Source organism: Lissotriton vulgaris, unplaced genomic scaffold (assembly GCF_964263255.1).
Source record: "Lissotriton vulgaris unplaced genomic scaffold, aLisVul1.2 SCAFFOLD_770, whole genome shotgun sequence".
Lineage (NCBI taxonomy): Eukaryota > Metazoa > Chordata > Amphibia > Caudata > Salamandridae > Lissotriton > Lissotriton vulgaris.
Genome location: NW_028252779.1, coordinates 795443 through 818322, shown reverse-complemented (window position 1 = coordinate 818322; position 22880 = coordinate 795443). Strand labels below are relative to the sequence as shown.

Here is a 22880-nt window from a genome sequence, read left to right as displayed (position 1 = left end):
GTCGTTAAGACCTAGGGAGTCCAATGGAAGGCGATGTATCCATCGCTGTTCGATTCTGAACAGGGCTTGGGGTGTGATGGAGGAATGGGACTCAAGGACCAGCCATTTGATGTTGTCAGCTTGGTGGCCATGTTGGACATAGTGTTCATACAATCTGGTATGGGTTTTTGCTCTAAAACCCATACCAGATTGTATGAACACTATGTCCAACATGGCCACCAAGCTGACATGTATATGAAATATGAATTAAGACAATGAGGGCTACAAGGTCTAAGAGTCAGATGTCATTCAGACTGGTAGGCCCTGGCGTAGGATGCGCAGGTCCACAGTGGTGGTTGCCAAAGGCACAAACTTCTTAGGGGTACAACATTTTAAAAGCAAAAAATAATTGGCGTGCAAGAGACTCAGTAGTCACATTGGTGATCTTGTCTGCAAGTGCAGATTATGTTGTCTTGCCTGCCTTTCCCACAGGACTGCCTGCATCTCTCGCGGCCTCAAGGCAGGTGGAGGGCTGCTCACATTGCCTCCCTGTGGCATCGGGAGCAGCGCTACCCAGCAGCAAATCCATACAAGTAATTAGTTTTCTGCTTTTTGGCAGTCAGAAGGATCATTTCGAACCTGAGTTCTGTGCTTGCTGCCTGACATCTTGTGTCGGTTTGTGGCGGCGTGTTGAGTCACCCAGGGCTCTGGCACCCAGCACAGGCGCTGCACACCGGGAGGGCAGCGGACCATGCACTGGCTTAACGAAAACTGAGGGGGCCTCCCTGCACGGTACATAGTGGGGCCCCCTCTGGGCTCAATCATGAGGTCTCTGGCAGTGCCGAGGGCGCCTCTTGGAGCTTGGGGCCCTCCCCCCCCGCAACGCGTGGGCTGCGGGGGCCTGTGTTACGCCCCAGGGACAATGGAGCTCTTTATTTTCCACCCCCTTGCCAGCAGTACTTCCCCCTTAAGAGAAACTGTTGCTTGTCATCCTGTGGAGTCTGTTTCATGTGAAAGCTGTTTGCTTCCCCGAGAGTGAAAGTTAGAGTCTCAGGTCACAATGAGAGCAGAGTAAGCGGGAGGGCAGCGAGGGTAGCCACTGTGCGCAACTTTACTGTGGGAGTACAGTTCCAGTATTACACTCTGTGGGCAATGGGCACGCTGGGATGGTGGGCACTACAGTCCTTGCTGTACACTCTGCCTTTCACCCCCTGGCTATGGGATCGTTGGCCTGGTGGACTGCCTTCCATCCTGGCCATGCACTTTGCCAGTCTATGGGTATGTGGGTAACGGACACACTGTCTAATGGGTTCTAGCAGCTTTCACCCCAAATGACATTGGTGTATAATTAATATATTGCATAGAGTACTGGTTTACAAATGTTATGTTTATGATTTTTGAATCGGTATATAACCATATTTATTTTTTGTTCAACTTCTGTCTTTTTACTTTATTTATTTTGTGGTCTGTAAAAAAAATAAAAATGCGACGAGTGAGTTCCAGAATTATTTAACTGATGAACATGGGAATTTGCTTGAATTCTTTCTAGGTTTACTGATAAAAGCAGTTGCATACAATATGAAAACACTAAGGCTAAGGTATACAACATGTGCATGTCTGAAGCTATTTTCAACTCTGCCTGTTCTGAATCTGCACAAGTATTAGCCAGAAAGGGGAACCGCAGTGAGAGTCCATCAAAAGCAGACCTACTTTAATTTTCTTTCTATTTTGAAAATAAAAACAGATGGGAAGTCAGATTTTTCACCTTATTTGGAGAAGTATAAGTGAAAATGGATAACTGCGAAACTCGTATTTATATTACCAATTATTCCTGTTTTAGAGAATGTGTATTATGTGCAAATGTAAAAGGGGCACAAAATAATATATTTAAAAACCAAAAGCAGTTTGTGCCCAAACATCCCGTTTAATGATTGAATTGGTCCAGCCAAAGTTCGAATCTGAGACTTGTTCAAGCCATTGCATTCTGCACTGAACGCACTGAGTTATCTCATTGGCTTCATGAGGGCGCCTTCTCTGTAGCATATGGTGTAACTCTGAAGACATCTGATAACCTCTTCCTCATCGCCAGACTGTCCCATTGTCTTCTTTTATGTGACAATCAGCTGGTATACAGAATGACCATGGGCAGGGTAGGGCTGCTCTTGTGTTTGGAGGAAGAGGCTTCTTGCAGCGTAACATTGCTGTTCCCAGCAATGCCCAAAATTATGGACAAAAGAAATCCGTAAAAGAGATCGTCACGGACAACGGACATGAGATCCAAATCACGGATGGTCCAGGAAATTTACAGATGATTGGTCACCGTAGTATCCAGTGTTTGATTTGTGCAGGTGATGTCTGGTGCTTTTTGCAAGGCACTTGTCACTATGCGATTGTGCGACTGCAGAGATTTTTTCATAAATATAGATGTGATGCATTTGCTACATAATCCATCATCTGCAGCATAATCTGCAGAAGTTGGTAAAAAAAATGGTTTCTAGCTCATATGATTCAAAAGATAGTAAAAATGCATCAAAACGTGTTGCTGTGCAGTGGATGGTCCTTTGCAAAGGTGGAATGATCACCTTTCTGTTGCTCATTGCTAATTTTTGTGTGGTAAACTGGTACTCTATGAAAGATCTTGCAAATCTGCGACCAATATCCCTCCTACCGCTCCTGAGCAAAATCTTGGAAAAACATACTAATAAACATCTGTCAGCCTATGTCGAAGCGTCAGGCAGCCTGGATGTATCACACTCAGGCTTCAGGCCTAAACATAGTATGGAAACAGCCCTAGTGGCTGTTATGGATAACATCAGGCTAGCACTAGACACAGGGCAATCTACCCTACTGGTGTTATTGAATCTGTCAGCAGCGTTCAACACGGTCGATCACCAGATTTTCCTCAGGAGACTAGAGGAATCTGGGATAAAGGAAGAGGCCCTACGGTGGATGACAAGCTTCCTCTCTGATCGCTCCCAGACAGTAAACCTGGGACTTAAGGCTAGAATGCTCACCAAGGGAATACCTCAGGGATCTTGCTTAAGCCAAACTCTATTTAATATCTATGTTGCTCCCTTGGCCGACCTTTTGAGGATATATGGGTTCACTCCATTATCATATGCGGATGATACCCAGCTAATTTTCTCTTTTGATAAATCCTCCTCTACAGCTCAGACCGCCTTCTCTTCTGGTATGTCAGCAATATCTCAGTGGATGTGTAACAACTTTCTCCAACTAAATGCCGGGAAGACAGAGATTATGCTCTTCGGTGAGGCCTCACTGTTGTGGACACCAGGGTGGTGGCCAGGGCAGCTGGGCGTCTCTCATGCCCCTAAAACCTCAGTAAAGATCCTTGGGGTGCGCATTGAGCACAGTCTGAACATGCAGGAACAGGTGACCCATACAGTGAGCTCATGCTTTCACGTGTTGAGTCTGCTGAGACGAGTATTTCCTTTCCTCCCAGACTACACAAAGGAAGACGCTTTTTCAGATGCAAGTTTTGAGTCGCCTACTGTAATGCTTTATTAATCTCGGCCAATGAGGTCTTGTTAAACCGCTTACAGCTAGTCCAAAATACAGTGGCCTGGTTGGTACTGAACGCCCCCTACAGATCTTCTTCAAGTCCGCTCTTGCTGCAGCTCCACTGGCTTCTAGTGTGAAAACGAATAACATTCAAGGTTTGCTGCATTGTCCACAAGGTGGAGTGTGGTAATGGTCCGGCATATTTTGAGGAGAAACTCCGCCAATATACCCCTCTTAGAGACCTTAGATCGAGTTCCGAATCCCTCCTTAAAGTTCCCCGACCAATAAGTCCAGGACAGGGGGGAAAGCATTTTCGTACCTTGACCCTCGGATATGGAATTCGCTCCCAATCACACTGAGGCAGTGCCCGGATCATCTGTACTTTACAAAGTCCCCGAAAACATTCTTGTTTTAGACGCCTCATATAGCACCAGCACCTTTACGCCTGTCCACAAGTGCAGAGATACCCCTTTGGGGGTGATTCAGGCGCTATATAAATAAATAAAATAAATGAATTAAATAAATACTAAAGAGGTGTAGCTAATGCCCTGACAGTGTTAACAAGTTTACAATTGACATAATAGTACTATCAGAAAATGTGCAGCATAATGCCTGATAATTTACTTTTTCTTGTCCCATAATTTACTTTGTCTCGTCACATAATTTGACCCTCTACTACCGCATAATTCCAGCAGCCCAGACCATATATTAAAAATGACAGGTACCTGCTGCCTACGCCATTCTTATAGCTTTGAGTGCGCGGAATAGTCTGCATTGTCACACTTGTAGTTGTGTGATGCCAGTAGTTGTGTTAGTACTGTCCTTAAGAGCGCTGGCAGGAGTAGCGGGTGGTGCAAGCTGCAGTGCCTCTTGATGAGTGCCCAGCACTTATTTCTTTTACAATCGGACCAAAAGGCAAGACCACTGGAATTATGTCAGTGTGCAGCTGTCACATTTTCTACAAATTTGTAGATCTACCATACTTCCCATATAATAAACCTGTTGCATAATTTTTATGTTTGAACAAAAAAAATTAATGACACAAAAAAGTATCAAAAGCCACTAATAGAGAGAACTTGTAACCTTTCAGTTGCTGATTGCTGTTCAACTAGTCCAAGAGAGGTAGGGCTGCTGTGCTTACAGCATTAATGTGCGTTACAATGAGATGATGGCACCACAATATTGCCAGCGTGTTCCGTGTTATTTGCCTTTTCTTGCAGCATAATTTGATTGCATCATAATACCAGTGGCCTTATCAATAGGTTCTGTCTTTTTGTAAGCCCTGGGCTGCTGCTGTAAGAAATGAAGCAGGAGCCTCTCTTCATCAATGAGAAAATCAGCTGTATTTTCAGAACTATTCTTAGAAGGCGTGGCTTCACTTCACTTCACCTGGAACAAAATTTAAATAGAAGATGTAACATGGATGAATGAGTTAAAGCTGGCCGACTTTGGTACTCAATAGGGACATGTACGTTGACTTTTTAAAAATATTTTATTTAAAACGTGTTATATAATGCGAACACGACCTGTAGGTTTATCAGAGCACTTTACGATTTAGTGATCACGAAAGGTACAGAAAGTAGCATCAATAAAGCAACAGATCAAAATACAATCATAACAGTCAAACAGTAAACAAAGGTGAGTATATCAAGTTTTTATGCGAGGTATATCTGGGTGTTGAAGAGCGAGGCTTTGTGGGTCATGCAGGCAATTTTTGTAGTTGTGTCCTTGCTTCATATGGGAGCCAATTTAGCGCCTCTTCTTTGCTGCGGTGAGTGTTTCCACCTCCTTCATGAAGCGCAGACAAAGCTCCTCCTGCCAGGGCAGAGCCACACACTGCACAGACAGGGGTAGTCCAACACCTCCCTCTACAGCCTGCAAGAGAAAGAAAAGGCAGCATCACCTACAGAATAGGAAACAAAATGCAAACAAGAACTAGCGGCAAGTGGGAAAAGTAGCAAAAAACAAGAGGAACATAGTAAATGTATCACATAGAGTAGCAAAGAGTAGGTGGTATGACAGACCTTATGTATAACTTGAAAAAACACATACACCTATGAATCAACAAATGTTAATTAGGAACCTAAATGCCACAAACAATCTTGATTAAACAATAATACAAATATATCAAATCATCATTAAAACATCTATAAACTATGATCATATTGTAAAATGATAAAAAGCAGTTTGATTTTTAGACACATTCACTTTATTAAAACAGTATGCGCAATACCCTTAGATGTTTTCTAAGTTCAGTGATTGCCTTTATGACAAAGATGACTCATTGTTTTTGTTTATATTCAGGCAACTCTAGTCTTTTTTTTTTTTGTTAGTTTAATTTTATCTGGACCATACCGCATAACCTCAAAAATAAGCAGTACTGTCGAATTTTCACTTGTCACTCTCTACTGAAGGACAACTATCCTGAAACACATCTATAGATACACACAGAAATGGCTGCACCAACAATTATGAATAATAAGGAATTTAACTAAAGTGAGTGTTATTATGCACTGCATTTACCACAATGCATCTGGGCCCCATTCTGTGCTGGTATACCAGGCAGTGGGCTCCCCACCCTTGATTGGCTCCTTGTTGAGTTGTTTGGCTAATTAGTTCTGAGATGAACCTTTTTGGAAATCAGAACCTGTTCGCTGTGTCCCCCCACTTTCTGCCTCATTTGAGACCCCTGGATGCTGGTTTTCTGAATCCGAGAGTGCCCTTGGCTCTCCTAGGCAGGCCTATGACCCGTGTCAGTGAAAACACCTACATACACTAGGATACACTATGGGTTAGGGTACCCCTATGATTGACATGACCTCCCCTATAAGGCCAAAGCACATAATAGGGCAGGGGGTCAAACTACCTTTAAGTCCCTAGTATATCATAGGCATGGCAGGATGGAGGCCAGCAGCCCTTTCTGCACTCACATGTGTGCACTGCTGAGGGCTGAGGCCAGTTTAAAAGCAGCCCTGTGTTTCAGGGACTGCTTTTAACATGCAAATTGTGCCCAAACTCGCCTTTGGTGTTTTGGGCATTTAAAAATAAATACCCTGCAAACTTTTGACATATTAGATAACCCCAAGGTCTCCCCTAGGTGTCCCAGTGATGGGGGCTCTGGTAGTTATAAGGAGAACCCTTATAAAATAAGTTGTATACGTCTTGGGTTTAGTGAAATTGCACAATGCACTGCCCACATTCTAGTAAAGTGCTTACCAAAATCCACTTTTGAGCTAGGAGCACTGTGGAGTAAGGATCTGCAATATTTTGACATATTCAGTACCCCTAAAGTCTCCCCAAGTTATTCCAGGGTTCAAGGGTTCTGTGTATATAGACAGGGTCCTTATAAAAGATGTTTTATAAGCCCTGGTGTTGGAGAAACTGCCCAGTTTATTTTCACCATTGCCGATCCCCAGCCACATATGTTAACATACCAAGAAGTTATTCATTAATAATTACCGCCAGGAGGATTAGATAATATAATTCATGGACTTCTTAGAATGGTATTGAAAAATCCATCACTATGCTATTGTTGAATGTATCCTAAAATGTATAGACAATAAGTTATAAGACTTTGTCTGTGCGCCAAAATGCAGCCTTCCGGTGATCTCTCCTGATTGGTTAGAGTAAATGGATTAGCCAGGCTGCTTTGATGAGGTGATAAGTAGTCCTTGGGGGTGAAAGGGCCATTCTGGCTGGAAGGAGAGAGGCTTGCTTTGTAGGAATGCCAGAGAAAGGGGTAGGGGTTGTAAACAATAATCTTCAATAGGAGGAGGAGACAGGCAGGAGACACAAGTTTCATTGCCACCCCTACACTTTGAACCCAGCAGATAGAAGGCTTAAGGAAGGGATGTGCAGATGCTAGGGGGAGGGAGAATATCCTGGAGGTTGGTTTAGGTAGCTCTTGCCTCTCTGCTGAGACTTCAGCCATATTGAATTTTGGAGAAATATTGCTTTTTAGGAGCCCATTATGCCACACTTTGGGGGAAATGGTCATGCTCTGGGGTGTTGTCCTGCACTTCATTGGACAGAAGTGGCCTCCTGTGTAACCACAGAGAACACTGAATAAGTATCTGAGAGGTCAGTGCCTCTCAGATCTGCTGCTTGAAACTACAGAAGAAGAAGGGTCCATGCTGGACGTTTTACTTGTACCAACCAGGCCCTGCACTCTGACTGACTGCGCCTGCTGCACAATCTGGAACTACAGCCCTGTGGATCAAACCTACTTTAAATGGTCTAAAGAGTGGACCCCCTGCAAGCTACAGGTTAATAGAGCTCACATGGTCCATCACCACGTAGAATACCCAGTCTGGAGTCCTAACCGTGGATTTTTGAGGGTTTTGGCCAAGTGGATTGTGGGAATTGAAGTCCCAAATTTTCAAGGAGCATCTTGGAGCTTCCAGACCTGTGGGGTAAATTGTGGACACTTTAGGACCCTCAAAGGAACTTCAGGTAGAAGTTCCAGAAGTTTGAATCAAATTGGAAAAAAAGCTTGATAAGTGGACTGACTCGACCTGGCAAGCAAAGCCGGGGACCCTCAACCCTCAACCGTGAGCCAGCCTGCCGTCCAGGCTTGCCTGCTGAAAAGCTTCAGAGGTCAGACTTCCAGAGTTTGACTGGGAGTTGGTCTAAACCCAAGCCAGCGAACCCTCACTGAATCTGGCCTGGTGAAGAGCGTTGAGGGACCCCAGAAGAAAAAGCTCTGTAAAAGTTTCTAAGTCAGAATGTAGAAAGGGTGACCCGGACCAACAGTGAGAGCCGAGCTGCCCACCTTCAACCGTGAGCTGGCTTGGATCCTTGATTCATCCCTCTGGAAAGCTGTCTAGGTCTGACTTCCATAGGTTTGACCTGGAGCTCGTTGCAAGGCAATCCGATGAATCCTCACATAATCCAACAGCCTAAGAGCTTCAAGGGACCCCGGGAAGAAAAGATACAGAAAAGTTTCCAAGTCAGAAGGTAAAAAGTTTGACGAGACTTCCCATTAGATATAGCCACACTGGGCTCCACGCCGTGGGTCTCAAACTTCGACGTTGCCCTAGCCTAGCGCAACCAGAAGTCCAAATAGGCGCTATAGGTTTCTGCATGCTATATAGTGCTAAATCTTTAAAAATTCATATCTTCGGTCCCCTACATTGGATTTATTTTCGTTTTGGTGTCATTTTTAAAATACACATGTTCCCTTTTTATATAATGTGGGATGGACTTTTATTGTGTGTTAGGTCTAAATTATTCACTGAATTGGTGTTTTTAAATGCATAACATACCTGTCTTTGAAGTTAAGCCTGTCTGCTAACAACCAAGCTATCAAGGGTTGAGCATTGGAATAATTTTCTAAGACCTATTCTGAGCCCTATATGGTGTTAGTGACCTTAATGCCAGTGGTAGATAAATATTTACCACTACTAATAATCCGCTTTCTGACACACCTGTGCCCTGGGAGTGGTACAGAAACATGAGAAGACTGAGCAGTATTGCCAGCACCCAGAATTTTCACTTGTTCCTCTCTACTGAAGAAGGGCATCAATCCTGAAACACATGCCCAGAGATACTAAGCCCTGGTTGCACTAATAATAATAATAATAATCCACATTTGTAAAGCGCACAATCACCCGTAAGGGTCTCTAGGCGCTGGGGGCCATTGGGAAGATTAAGCAAGCTATTGCCCAGAGTCACATGGTGCTGGGCTAATCTGCCACCGGTGTCAGGGATCGAACCGTGATCCCCCAATTGCAGAGTCAGTCGCCCTAGCCGCGGCGCCACACCTCTAACAATGGACTTTCAAGTGAGTGTTATCATGCACTGCATTTACCACAATGCATCTGGGATTATTGTGTGCTGGTACACCAGGCAGAGTGCACCTTACCACTTTTGGTAGGGTCATAATATTCCATGTTAAAATATCGATAGTAAAAATATCAATGAAAAACATATTGATGTGAAAATATTGAGAACAAAAATATCGACTTCCTATATATAAACAGGTAAGTACAATAATATCGACACACAAACATTGGTGTAAAATTATAGAAGTAAAAAATATCGACTTTAAAATATAACATAACTTAACTAAAATTAATTAAATATGATTCTTAACAACATAAATTAAATGTAATATATATTTTAACTAATTATCACAAATGAACTTAATGTATTAAATATAAACACAAAAAATGTGTACATAAACACATATTTACCTAAATACATTTTATTAACTATTATCTTTATTTAATTTATAAAGTTTTTAAATTATACAAAAACACAATATAAACACATATAAATAACTAAAAATTAACTAAAATATTCTATATTTATTTAACACATTAAACTATTAAAAAAGAAACAAACATACATTTATTAACAAAATAAACACAATAGTAGTGAAAATGTTGGATAGCGAGGGGGTAAAAATTACTATTCCCACTCCAGTGAGTGCAATAGTAGGGAAGCGTTGGTTAGCGTAGGGGTAAAAATTACTATTCCCACTCCAGTGAGTGCAACAGTAGGAGGAAAAGTGCTGGATAGCGTAGGGGTAAAAAATACTATTGCCACTCCAGTGAGTGCAGCAGTAGGAAAAGCGCTGTATAGGGTAGGGGTAAACATTTCTATTCCCACTCCAGTGAGAGCAACAGCAGGGAAAGCGCTGGATCCCACAACAATAAAAAACAAAAATATCAACATTTTGATTACATTTAATTTCCAATATTAACATAATTAATATATCAATTTAAATATATTATTAACAAATATAATAAAACATCATTAATTACACATTAACACTATAATATCCACAACACACACCTAAAATGAATTACACAATTAACATTAATAATTACTAATTAATGAAAATTAATGTATAAATATGTATTAATTAATCAATAAACAATTATTTACATACCACCTTTCTATCTATTTACACATATAAACACCACAACACACACCTAAAATGAATTGAGGTTAACAACTAATTATTAAACTATTATCAATCAATTAACACATTAATTATTCAATATATTTGATATAATTCAATTACTTCCTAATCTATTCCCTTATAAACCCACAACCCACTACGGAACTAAAAACGCAAAATTCAAATAAAAAAAATGAACTACTATAAATTATTTTTTAAATCCATATAATTAAATTACTTAATAATATGCCCTTGTGAATTCCCATAGAAGCCCTGGTTCACACCAGAACCTGGGCTTCTATGGGAATTCACAAGGGCATATTATCAAGCCCCTTATCGCCGTTTTAGCGGCAGTCTCCTGTCGCTAAAGCGGCAATATTGTTATTGCCGTTCTTGATAATATGGCCCGTAATGCCTTTAAACCTTTGACACACGGGTAGAAACATTTGTTAGGTAGTCAACAAAGATTAGCCAGAGGCCACTGCACATACCTACTGGTCTGTGCACACCATTAAAAGAGAATCCCACTTTGACATGTATATGTGTAGTCATGTTGGGGTATTGTTGGGGAGTATGTCACAGTCCTATAACCACAGGTGGGTTAGTGCACTTTCACTATAGCCAGTTTCTCCCACGGTGTGAGGGCCAGAGGAGTATGGTGACCTTTCGGAGTGATGAGGCATAATTCATGGCCCAACAATGAAGCCTGAAAGCAAGCAAATTAGACTTTACCAAGGTGAGTTCGAAGGGGTGCTCACACCAAGAAACAAGTCTGCAATCTGAAGGTCACTCAAACACATTCTAGAATCTTTATGATGTGACACCCAACCCTGACCCTCTCTAGAAGTGTTACATGTTCACCAGCTCTGAAATAATTTGAGAAAATTGTGAATTTTAGCATATTTCACCCGATAAAAAGTCTAATAATCCCATAATGATATAGTGGGTTGACAAATTATAATTTCATCTGGCCTATAATTTTTACAGCATCTACCTATACTTCAACATTTCACATTGGTCTCCCTCCCAACCCCCCGAAGGCCTCTCTCCCCGCAGTGCACATACTTAACCACATGTAATGGCTTGGACTTTCATTGAAAGGCACATAATGAAAAGAAAGAAACTCAGACAGTACAATACATCTAGTCAGATCTGATTGGTTTATACAGCATACTGTGACTCATGCCGACTTGCTGCTCCGAGGACTCGGAGTTCCATAATCCCACGCCCCCGAAAGGAGAAGCTGCTTCTGTTTTCCCATGCCACGCGCTTCAAACGTGCCCCACGACCTCCTGCGGGACATTGAATAGGACTTGCCTCTCCAATCTCTAGGGACTCGGAGTCCCATAGTTCCACACCCCCAGAAAGGAGGAGACGCTGCTGTTGTCCCACACACTTCAAAAGCACCCCACCTCCCAACTCCAAGCATATGGGCTGGTAGCGGGCGAAGCCCAGGCCAAGGACGGGCTCGTCCCTTCTAACGGCTACAACACTTTGCTCACAGATAAGGCCACCAACCTTGTTATTTGTTTATCTGTGTGCAGGGCAGCACGCATGGGTACACTTTCTTGGAACCCTGCAGAATTTGTTTGGTGTATTGACAGAGGCAGTGACACTCCAAAGTTGTGACTAGAGTCTTGCAGAATGATGTTGCGAAGGACCTTTACTTCCAGGAATAACAATGGCAGATGGCGCCAACACTTGGGATTAGTGGAAGGTTCCCCTCCTGCGCTCCATAGTGGTGTCACCTTTCCCGCAGAGCATGTTTGCATCCTGGGCTGCAGGTGGGGAAAGGAAAAACCAACAGGAATCCTGCACCATGCAAAGACATGGTTATCCATAAACCCCCTCTGGGTAAAACTAGCATTCAGTCATCTTTCTTCTACAGCGGGGGTTCTAAATTAAAAAATCACAAATGTTAAGGAAGAACTGGCCCAACAAGTGAGGGTTTTCCCCTCCGCGCAGTTGGTGTATCCACAGACATTGTGCTCTCATCTAACATAGGCACCTCTGCAACCTTAACATCTCCGGCACCCTTTAATGAGGGGAGGGGTACCACCAACATAGCTCATGTCCAGGTGATAGTACACCAGACAGATTTATCATTTTGTGAGGGAGCTCTGCCCCTGAATAAAAGCACAACTGAGCACGCATCAAAGGGTAATCCCTGCCCACATGCTCAAGTGAAGGAGAGCCTTCTTAGCATATAAATTGAGGCTTTTATCAGCAACAAAATCCAAGGCTGTATGGATTCCTCCATTTAAAGTTTGAATCACTAACTAAGAGCATACTTCACACTTGAGGGTTGTGTGTGAGTACATCGAGCAAGCCGTCAAAGGAATCGGATGTGGCATTCCTCAACCAGCTACGCCTGCCCCATCCTTCCTTGGTCTGGTGACTGGCGTGCTGGGGCAAGCGTCAGATTGCCCACCTAACACCAACCCTACAAGGTAACACACACAGAAACCAGTTAAGAGGCTCATGTAGATAGGGTCATGCATATTCCCCCAGGAGAGACAGACTATACAGGCATTATGCCTTCCAGTGCCAGTTCTGGCATCACTAAACATGAATGCTAACCCAGATTTAACTCTGCTCCCATCATTAATCTTCCACCAGAAGCTACCCTTTTCGTAGTGATTCGAGCTATCTGAATCGTATTACCAACTGAAAAGCATGGAGTCTCACTGGATTGGTACAAATTTGAATGTGGGTCCTTATCTCTATGACCTAATTAACATGGTGAGAAGGGTTAGTTGGTTAGGGAAAGGCAAAAAAACTTTTTCTGGGGCATGTATGGTAATTAACTTTAATTGCCCCAATGTGGAGGAGAGAGTACTCGCCCCAACTAGTTTTTTTTTGACCCATCAAACCCTCCACAATTCAGGTGCTCCTACTAGGATTATTTTACAACTTGGAAGCAGTATGTCCTGCTCCTTGGACCATGGTTGAGGCCCAGAGTCATGGTTGTCATGCTAAGCAGCCTTTGTTTACCCATCTGGAGACCTTGAATAGATACGCCCTTTGAATTCCTGCAACTGACTTGTGCAACCTGCTATGTCATCAGACCCAGCTACACCTACTTCAACATGTTCCTCTGATTATTCCTCTGGTGACGTAGGCACTTGTAACTTTAATGATCTCAAGCTGTTAATTTGGAACTTTGCAGGACTTGTCCCTAAATTTCAGCACCCAAACTGTTTTTCTTTCATTAAGAGGTTTCATTTGATATATCTACAATTGAAGTGGGAGATCACAAATTCCTTTTTTGGTGGGATGTAAAACATATTTTTCCTCAGCAATTTACTCTCTCCTGCGGACAGTCCAAAGGGAGGACATGATTATTTTTCTCTCTCTAGAAATGGGTGGCTGGTTAAGGAACTGAATTCAGGGGCTCCTATATTACAAGCTTTAACAATAACCCTTCCGGGCTCCTTTGTATTAAATCAGTCAAACATTTATAAGGTGACAACATGAACACAAGCCTCTTTAAATTTATATACTTTGGATTCTTCATTCAGTCACTGTCCGAGAAAAAGGATTGTCTCGCCAATTTAATTATCGCTGGGGACTTTAATATACATTTTTGTGAGAGCCCCATTGACGACTCAAGTAATCCTTCCGGGTGTATGTACATATGGAGCACCCTAAAGAAGGGACAGAGTTAAATACTATTTTAAAAGATTATAACCTAGTCTTCTCTATGGATAAATTGGTAAATTCCAAAGAGACGTAAATCGTCTACACCTTTATGGGAAGGGGTTGTGCCTCAATCATCGATTATATCTTTCTTTCTGAACCCTTTCACTTAATGATTTCAAATGGTAACATCTCTCATAGTGTGTAAAGTGATCATAACCTAATGTGTTGTGGTTCCCACCTATCACAAGAATGAAGGGGGTCTCAGGTGAGCCTTTGCCACATTGCCAGGGTAGACATCTAACAAGGTCTATTGTAGACCCAGAGGGGTATATTATGAAGACAGGCGATAAAATTATCGCAATTTTATCGGCAGAAAACTGCCGCTGAAACGGCGATAATGTGCTTGATAAAATGCTCTATAGAATTCCAATTGAAGCCGATGTTAATTGTGAAGGACATCTAACATGGGCTTCAATTGGAATTCTATAGAGCATATTATCAAGCCCTTATCGCCATTTTAGCGGCAGTTTTCTGCCTCTAAAACTGCGATAATTGTATTGCCTGTCTCGATAATATGCTCCAGAGTGTTTTAAACACATATGGCCTGATCCCGATCCTGGAATAAAAACGTCCGTACGATTTTCATCCGGCGCCATCGCCGTGGGATTCGTACTCGTCCGTCCGAGTCGCGTAGTACGACCCGTATTCCGTCAATCCGTCCAAATCGTCGCGTTCCGTATGTATTGCAAGGCTGAAACAGTGAACGGTACGACTTGTACACATGCCGTATGACCCGCCGAGTACGATCTGGACCGGGGTATGAGGGCGCGATTCGTACGGTCCACATCAGGTAAGGGCCATTCGTACGGAAAAGCACACAATCACTTACACACCGTACGGTGCGTACACCCCATGATAGCAGGGGTATGGTGCGTACCCCTGCGATCTTGGGGTGTACACACCGTACCCCGCGATCACAGGGTGTACGCACCATACACCCAGCGAACATGGGGTACAGTGAGTACACTCCAAGATCGCAGGGTACAGTGCGTACACCCCGTGATCGCAGGGGTACGCACCATACCCCTGCGATCATGGGGTGTACGCACTGTACTCGGGGTGGCCGTTCCGTACCTGTTTCGGGGCGAAATCTGCTTTTACGGCTGTTTTCAGCTCCCGTAGAAAAAGGGTGGTACGGTGCGTACCCCACACAAATGCCGATTCGAAAAAAGCAGCCGTGAACCGTACAGATGTCGCGTACAGCGGGTTCAGAGGGAGATTCGTGCAGAGAAATACGAGTCGTACGGTCTTTGTACAGAGTCCTGCTCCTGGTACGAATCGTACTTCGTTGTACGTACGGGGGACATTGCAGAGTACGATTTGTACGGGAAAAACGCTCCGAACGGCTATTCGGAGCGTTTTTTCTCGAATCGGAATCGACCCCATATTGTTTCATAGTTGCAACCAGGACTTTGCAACCTGTCTCTATCTTAACACTTCAGACCAGGCGATCCTAATGGCCTTTAGGAGCCTTTCTAATATGGTAACTGAACTGTTCCAATCTTCAGCGAGTAAACCCCCTCTACCTGCACCAAAGTGTTTTGTCTCTGAATTTTACAGAAATTAAAGTGTGCCCTAAAAATGTCTCCCAGAGATGGTGCACATGTAGCCATCTGTCGATAAATATATAAGGAGGAGATTAGCAGGCTCTAAAAGGCACTAAGGGACACAGCTTGGAAAGATCTAATGCAAGGGAGTAACTACAAGGTAACTAGAAAAACAGTTCTGCCTTCTGGCGTATCGTTAATCATACCTGTTGTGCACAAGATAACGCCCATGTTTTATGTCATCAAATCACTGATAGTCCGTGGGTAACTCATTTTGAGGGGGCATACAACTGAATATTTCCCTCTGAGACCTGTGAGTCAGGGATATTATCCTGGGGGAGATAGAACCTAGAATTTACACTAGAGGAAATCAATCAGGGCTTCATGGGTCTTGCCAGACCGTTTTTTTGGTGATGTGAAATTTTGGGCCTCGCATTGACTGATTGTGAATGCGGTGGTCAGGGATGGCCCTCCTTACTTTTGAACCTCATAGTTAATAGTGCCTGTGTTTAAAGAAGGCAACAAAGATAATCCACAGTAATACAGGCCTACATCGCCTATTGACTCCATTGTAAAGGTCCTGGGGCGGGTGATACTGGATAGACTAACCTGCTGGGCGGAGAATAATGTTATCTCAGAATGACAACCTGGTTTTAGACTAGGTATCTTCTCAATTAATCAGTATTTAAATGTTTATATGGTCATTAACAAATACACTGTAGCACACTCTGAGTCAGTCCGTCTCGCCTTTATGGACTTCACATTGACCATTGAATGGGTCAACAGTGATAATTTGTAGAGTATACTGTTCGGAATGGGGTTGACCCAAACATTGTTTATTTTTCATAGGATCTGCATGCCAACAAGTCAGTATCAGTTAGATACATAAATTAATCTACATGTACTAACAGTTTTACAGCCAGGAGGAGGGAGGGGTCCGCCATGGGTGCATACTTGCCCCAATTTTGTTTTCTGTATTCATAAATGGGCTTGAACTGGCATAGTTGCAGCTAAGGTAGACTGTCCCCATATCGATTCCTGTTCGCTCCCTGTACTTTTATATGCAGATGAGGCAGCAGTACTGATGGCCAGGACAGCCAAGGGCCTGCAAAGCCTCTTGAACTCTTGCAGCGTCTTTATGAATAAGCTGGACCTGTCCGTTAGTATTGCCAATTCTTTTATCACGGTTATGGTACCTAAATCGATAAGATTTAAATGAGCAAACATCTCCTGGCAAACGTTTAGATCTTCCCTTATTTAGGTGTGTTTGATTCCAACATGATCTGGAAACCCTCAATTACAGAAAAGAAAGAGAAGTTTTCCAGGACGAATGCAGTTGTTCTTAGTTTTGCATCAAGAATCAGGAGTATACCGCTCAAAGCATTAGTCAAGATATACAAGGTATCTCTAATGTATCATATGGAAGTGACATTTGGGGTCAGATGGCCCTCAATGATCTTAATACTGTAGAAAATTAATTTCTTAGATGCCTGTTGTGTGTCCTCAAAAGCACACAGACTTTTTGTGTTCATGAGGAGTTGAGTCAAGTATATCAGTGACCAGCTAACCCTTTGCCTTTGTTGAAATGGATTAGGGTATGGGCCAAGGGGAAACAAAGCCAAAATCAGATAATGTTGAGGGACTGCCTATCACTTCACCTTACCTTAAAAACCCCCTGGCTTAACTTCAGGAGATGGGTTGAGTGGAGTTTTTTTTGTAATGCCAAGGATATACATAAGACGGATTACAAATGGGTGAGGGACCACTTCCTAGAACAGAACATAGTTAGGAGAGGAGTCTGAATTATTCAAACCCTCTGTCCGAAAGTATGTTATGTTAACCACTACCAGGACATGGAGTCTTATTTAGCATTGGTCAAAAATGACAGGGAAAGATTTTTTTGTTATCAGGCTTAGATTTAATTCACAACATCTGTTAATAGCCTACCTAAGAGGATGGCATGACCTTAACTCCCTGACTCCTTGCGGCTGCGCCTATAGGTCTCTGCAGGATACGATGCGTTTTATGAAGCTTTGTAAATTTTATATGGTACCCAGGAGAACCTTCATTGTCCCAGAGATAGAGGTTTTTCACAAGCTTGTCTATCTTTTCCGTTTTTACAGATGTTATCCGATGAGTTCATTCTTTTTAATGTTTCATGTTTTTTTTGTAAAGCTGTTACTTTCCTCAGGACCTCACATGTAGATTAATTATGCTGCTTAATTTTGAATCTCTATTCTCATGGCTCTATTATTCTTATGAATTATTTGCATGATCTAGCAAATGCTTTTATTGTGTTATATGTAACCAAATAAAGATATATGTGATGTGACTCAGGTTATAGAGATCAGACAGGTTGAGGCAATAGAGGGATGAAACAAAAGATACAGACCATGCTTCCATACAGTAGGGCTCATCACTCAGATAGGTGCTTGAAATATTAGTTTTGAGAAAATGCAATCATTTTGTAATCAAACATCAGCTTGTCAGATTAAAAAATGCACAAACAAAAGGTCATCATATTCACGGAAAATTGTTTCGTTCTGAAAAAGCCGGCTCTCCACCAGCCTCGTTATGGAGGAAGACTCACTCCCTCTACCTTGCCCTCTGAGACTGAGCTGGGCTAAAAAACAACTACTACTGCTTAACCTGATCACATGTTAAACAAACATTTTCTACAACACATGCATTTTCTTCAGTACTTTGAGGCTCAGATGTTAAAGCGATGCATCGCAATGCTGTCAGGATGTTGCATAGTTTTCGTCTCTTCATACATACTATGGGCCTCATTTATGAAAATTGGTGCATCGCTGCATAAAAACAATTTTGCGTCACTTTTCACTGCGCCCTCTTTGCGACACTAGTGATGCGTCATATTTACAGTATGACGCATCATGTCGCAAGGAGTTACAGATACGTTAATATTTCTGACGTATCTGTAGGCGCAAAAATGACGCATTGCTGGAGTGTGTCACAAAAGTGACGCAACTCCAGCAATGGGTCATTACACATGGGGCAAGTCCCATGTGAAATTTGCCTGCGCCAGTCTTACGCCTGCTGTGAGTCAGGCGTACGATATTAACGCATTTGCGTCCTAGAAGTGGCGCAGTGAAATATTATAGATTTCACTGTCACTTCTATGACCCTTTCTTGCGTCGGAAAGCTCCCCCTGCATACATTATACCTGGCGCAGGTATAATATGGCGCAGGGGTTTACAAAGTGACGCATCTACCTAGATGCGTCACTTTGTAAATATGGTGCAACAAGGCACATTTTGTACGCCTCTGGTGCGTCACAAAAAGTAACGCACAGGCGGCGCAAGGGCTCATAAATAAGCCCCTATGATTACAATCTATTTAGAGTGAAAATGAGGTCACTGTGTGTATTTGCGCAGACAACTCAATACCTAATGGTTTACTCCCTTATGTAACCCACTTCCGTTTCTAGTTCCGTGATGCAGCTGGGGGCTGCATGCAAAGTAGTAATTTATCCTCCATAGGATTAACAATTGTTCCGTTATTAACATGTATATTTATGCACTTGGCACTTTCACTAAATTGTCAGCTGTAGGAACACTCCAATATTTTGAATCCAAATTTATCGTAAATTAATAGTTCAATACACCTCATCTCGGTACAGCTTGAGCATTAACAAATCTAGCACTAGCTTGTGCATTTAAACAATAAATAACTGTTGCATAGATTAAAAAAATGTATAACCTAACCATGGTTTGTCTTTGTTATTACTTCATTGTTCGTGCAGTGAAAAACGTAGAGATATAGAAAGTCCATGGTCATGAAAAGGCCTATGAGAAAAATGCCTGATTTTTCCAGAATCATATCATAAGCGTGCCTTCTGTCGTCATCAAACAGCAAACTACTGAATGATTATTTTAATACGTTGGCTTAATTTCAAGCCATGGTATTTGTATTGTGTTTGTTAAAGACACAGATCGCTTCTTGTGCTGCACAATATGGCACAGAGAAACACTGACTCCTGCCGAAAAATGACCTAGGCTGAGCAGAGTTGCCGCAAATGTGCATAACACTTAACAAGCACTGGCAAAGCCAGCAGGTCTCAGCAATGCCTAAGCTTATGGCCTTGTCAAAGTGAAAGTCTTTTAGCCAAGTTGTCTTTGCCCCCCATGTTGAGTTAATTGTCCTGCCACTCCTAACACAAAAAGTGCTACAATTTGGCCTGTACTAGCTGCAGCATGTGCTGCTAGATGACATGGCTAAAAGACATTCACATTGACAATGCCAGTATCTCAGACGTTGCCGAGATCTATTAGCTTTGCCAATGCTGGTTGGGACTTGACGGGGTTTTGCTGAACAAACGAGGAAGTGATAGAAACAGCTGAGGACCTTTGAAGTGAACTGGAATGTGGCATAATGGCCAGAGCTGCAGACAGGGGTACCAGGGAACCAAGTTCGAATCTCAGGGACAGCTTATCACTTTGGAGCATATGTGCAATGGAATGGTGGAGCGTGCATTTAAGCACAAGATGCCAACGCCACGCTCAGCCATTCCAGAAATGCAGGGATGAGCCGTATTTACAAAGATACATCATATGTTTTCATTATCCCTAGTGCTGGCGCTGAATTAGGCTGCCTAGCGCCAACACTGGCACCCTTGCACCATAGGGCAAGGGTGCCTACGTGGAGGGAATTAGTATCTGCACGAAGGTGTCCCTTCCTCCACATCAACAATCACATATGGCGATTTGAAACTTCTGTGTGTGCTGGGTTGTGCAGCACTGAAAGAAGTTGAAAATCATAATTTTTTTAATGATTGTTTATGTGCAGGAACAAACATCTTCCTGCACATAAACAATCATTCATAGCATGTTGCTGTTTCTATGTGTGCTGCATTGTGCAGCACACATAGAAACAGCACAAATGTCGAGAAATAAAGCATTAATAACGCATTTCTCCTTGTTTTGCCATGTTAAGACCCGGTTTTCCCTGTTCTTCATTTTGGTGCTGCCTCCTGTTTACGCCACCCCTGTAAATAGGGGGCAGTGTCAAAATCAATGGGTGTTGTAGCAGAATGCCCATTGCCACCCTTTCATGCTAACTATAGTGTAAAAGGAGGCCTTATTTACAAGGCAGCATTAAGCCATGTTAGGTGGCTTAACGCTGTCTTCCAAATAAACCGTTGCCCCTATCGCTACGGGAAAGTCATTAAAAGTGATGTTCCTGTGGCACTAGGGGCTTGTGAATATACCCCTGTGGGTTCAATTACATGTCCCCCTTGCGTACAATAATGAATGTGTCCAATGGAGTCTAAAAAGTACTGTGCAAAACAAATCAATACAGTAGGCTTAAATGACTTAACATTGAACTGACAGGCATTTAAAAGTGCTACTTCGTTATTCATGTAGGCCACAGACACAATCCTGACATGTTTTAGCTAGTTAAAAAGAAGCTTGATATTGCTGAAATTTGCACAACATGATACATGATTTAGCTGCTTGACCTTAGAGTAACAGACTTAGGGTTTTTGTCATAACCGCAGAATTTCTCATTTTACAAAAATAATTATTCTATTATGCAACATTTATTCTGAATGTCACGCACTTCCTCTTTTCCTAATGTTAATATAATAATTGAATAGACTAGCTTGTGTATTTCAACATTGAATAACTGTTGTTTAGATTAGAATAATGTACTACCTAGCAATGATTTGTCTTTGTTAGTAGTAGAGATATAGAAGGTCAATGGTTATGAGAAAGCCAATGAGAAAAATGTTTGATGTTTCCAAAATCTAACCTCGCAAGACTGTCTGTAGCTAGCAACATGATAAAAGTTTAATCCACATGTATTCGCGTGGGAGCAGAGGAGCTGAGCTTTCTTACTGAGGAACTGTGCCTTCTTATTTGCTTTTCGAGGAGAAAGCCAGCAACAATTATTCCCAAATTTGGTACAGCACCACGTGCACAGTAAGTCCAAAAATATATATCAATCAAAGTCCTTATTTAGACGCTGAATCTTGGTGTATATTTAAATGCTGTTTATTTTCTTTGGATTTATGTACCACAGCCAGCCGACGCGTTTCCTTCTGTTCAACAGAACTTCTTCAGGGCATTCTTTTTTCTCTACTGTGTATTGTCAATGTCTCTTTTGTTGTCAAACTGATATATTCCTTTAAGTTGTTCGGTGCGAGTCAAAACGATGTAAGTCCTCGGTCAAGATAGCTAGGTATCAATTTAATCCTCCAGGTAATAGCGAACTTGAGTATTTGGTATCATCCTCAAAAGTGAATTTTCCTTATTGTTAGTTATGAATGAAAGGATTTTCTAGTCCAAGACCAAAAATATCTTCCCCGAGGTCATTCACCTAAATAGCATATAAATATACACCAAGATTCAGCGTCTAAATAAGGACTTTGATTGATATATATTTTTGGACTTTGTGTGCAAGTGGTGCTGTACCAAATTTGGGAATAATCTTAATTTACCCTGCTGAAAGGGTGGTGCCCTTAGACAGGGGGCACCTTTGGAACTGGCACACGGAACGTATAAACTTTTGGATTTAAAATACGGACTGGTTTGTATAAATATAAGGATTGGTGCTGGTGTTGTTATGGCTGAGATACCCGCCACCCCCTCTCAACACAATCCCCAAGGATGGGAAACCGGAAACGGTTCTGAACTTTTGGAAGGCGGGAGGGAGTGACCCTCCCGGCCGTATTTATTAAAATATGAAACAAAATCAAAACATTAAAATAACAGTTTCATATTATGTACAATTTCATTTCCACATTACGATGTTTGGCTAACCTTAACAGATCTCTAATACAAAGGTTCGCCTAGCCGAACTAACATCCTACAAAACATTTGACTTGAAATTGTACATCCTAACGTTAAGGGCCAACGGCAAGGTCGTAACCGGTGTCAGATCCCTAAACCAGAAATACCCCCCTCACTTGTGAGGGGAGCGACCGCACAGAGGCGTACCTCAAGTGCATCTACCAATTTCCCTTGGACTTGACGGGGGCCCCAATGAACTCGACGCCATTTAACGGTCGTCCGAGGACTCGTGTGAGGTGTCTAAAAGGTAGCGTAAACCCCCTCCCGAACCCCACACAACTTACCCCATCTGCCGTCGCAGATGTCCTGGCCCCGGGAAATTCCCCAGGAGGGCCCGTAGCCCCTCCTATCCAGGAAGGGGCCTTGACCACCTTTCCTTTCCTTCCGGCGGCCTATCCTTAGAAGGGACCG

General features: G+C 42.5%; 1 protein-coding gene across 2 annotated transcripts in view; it reads right to left on the bottom strand.

Moving 5' to 3' along the window:
* Positions 1 to 4974: 4974 nt before the first annotated feature.
* Positions 4975 to 22880, bottom strand: part of LOC147662018 (vitamin D3 hydroxylase-associated protein-like) — a 720315-nt gene continuing 702409 nt past the window's right edge. The window contains exon 15 of one of the 2 annotated variants that reach the window (XM_086951181.1): positions 4975 to 5376. In XM_086951181.1, the coding sequence (XP_086807307.1) occupies positions 5251 to 5376 (126 nt within the window). In that variant the 3' untranslated portion in view covers positions 4975 to 5250. The remainder of the gene's footprint in view (positions 5377 to 22880) is intronic. The other variant, XM_086951182.1, reaches the window with a different exon arrangement.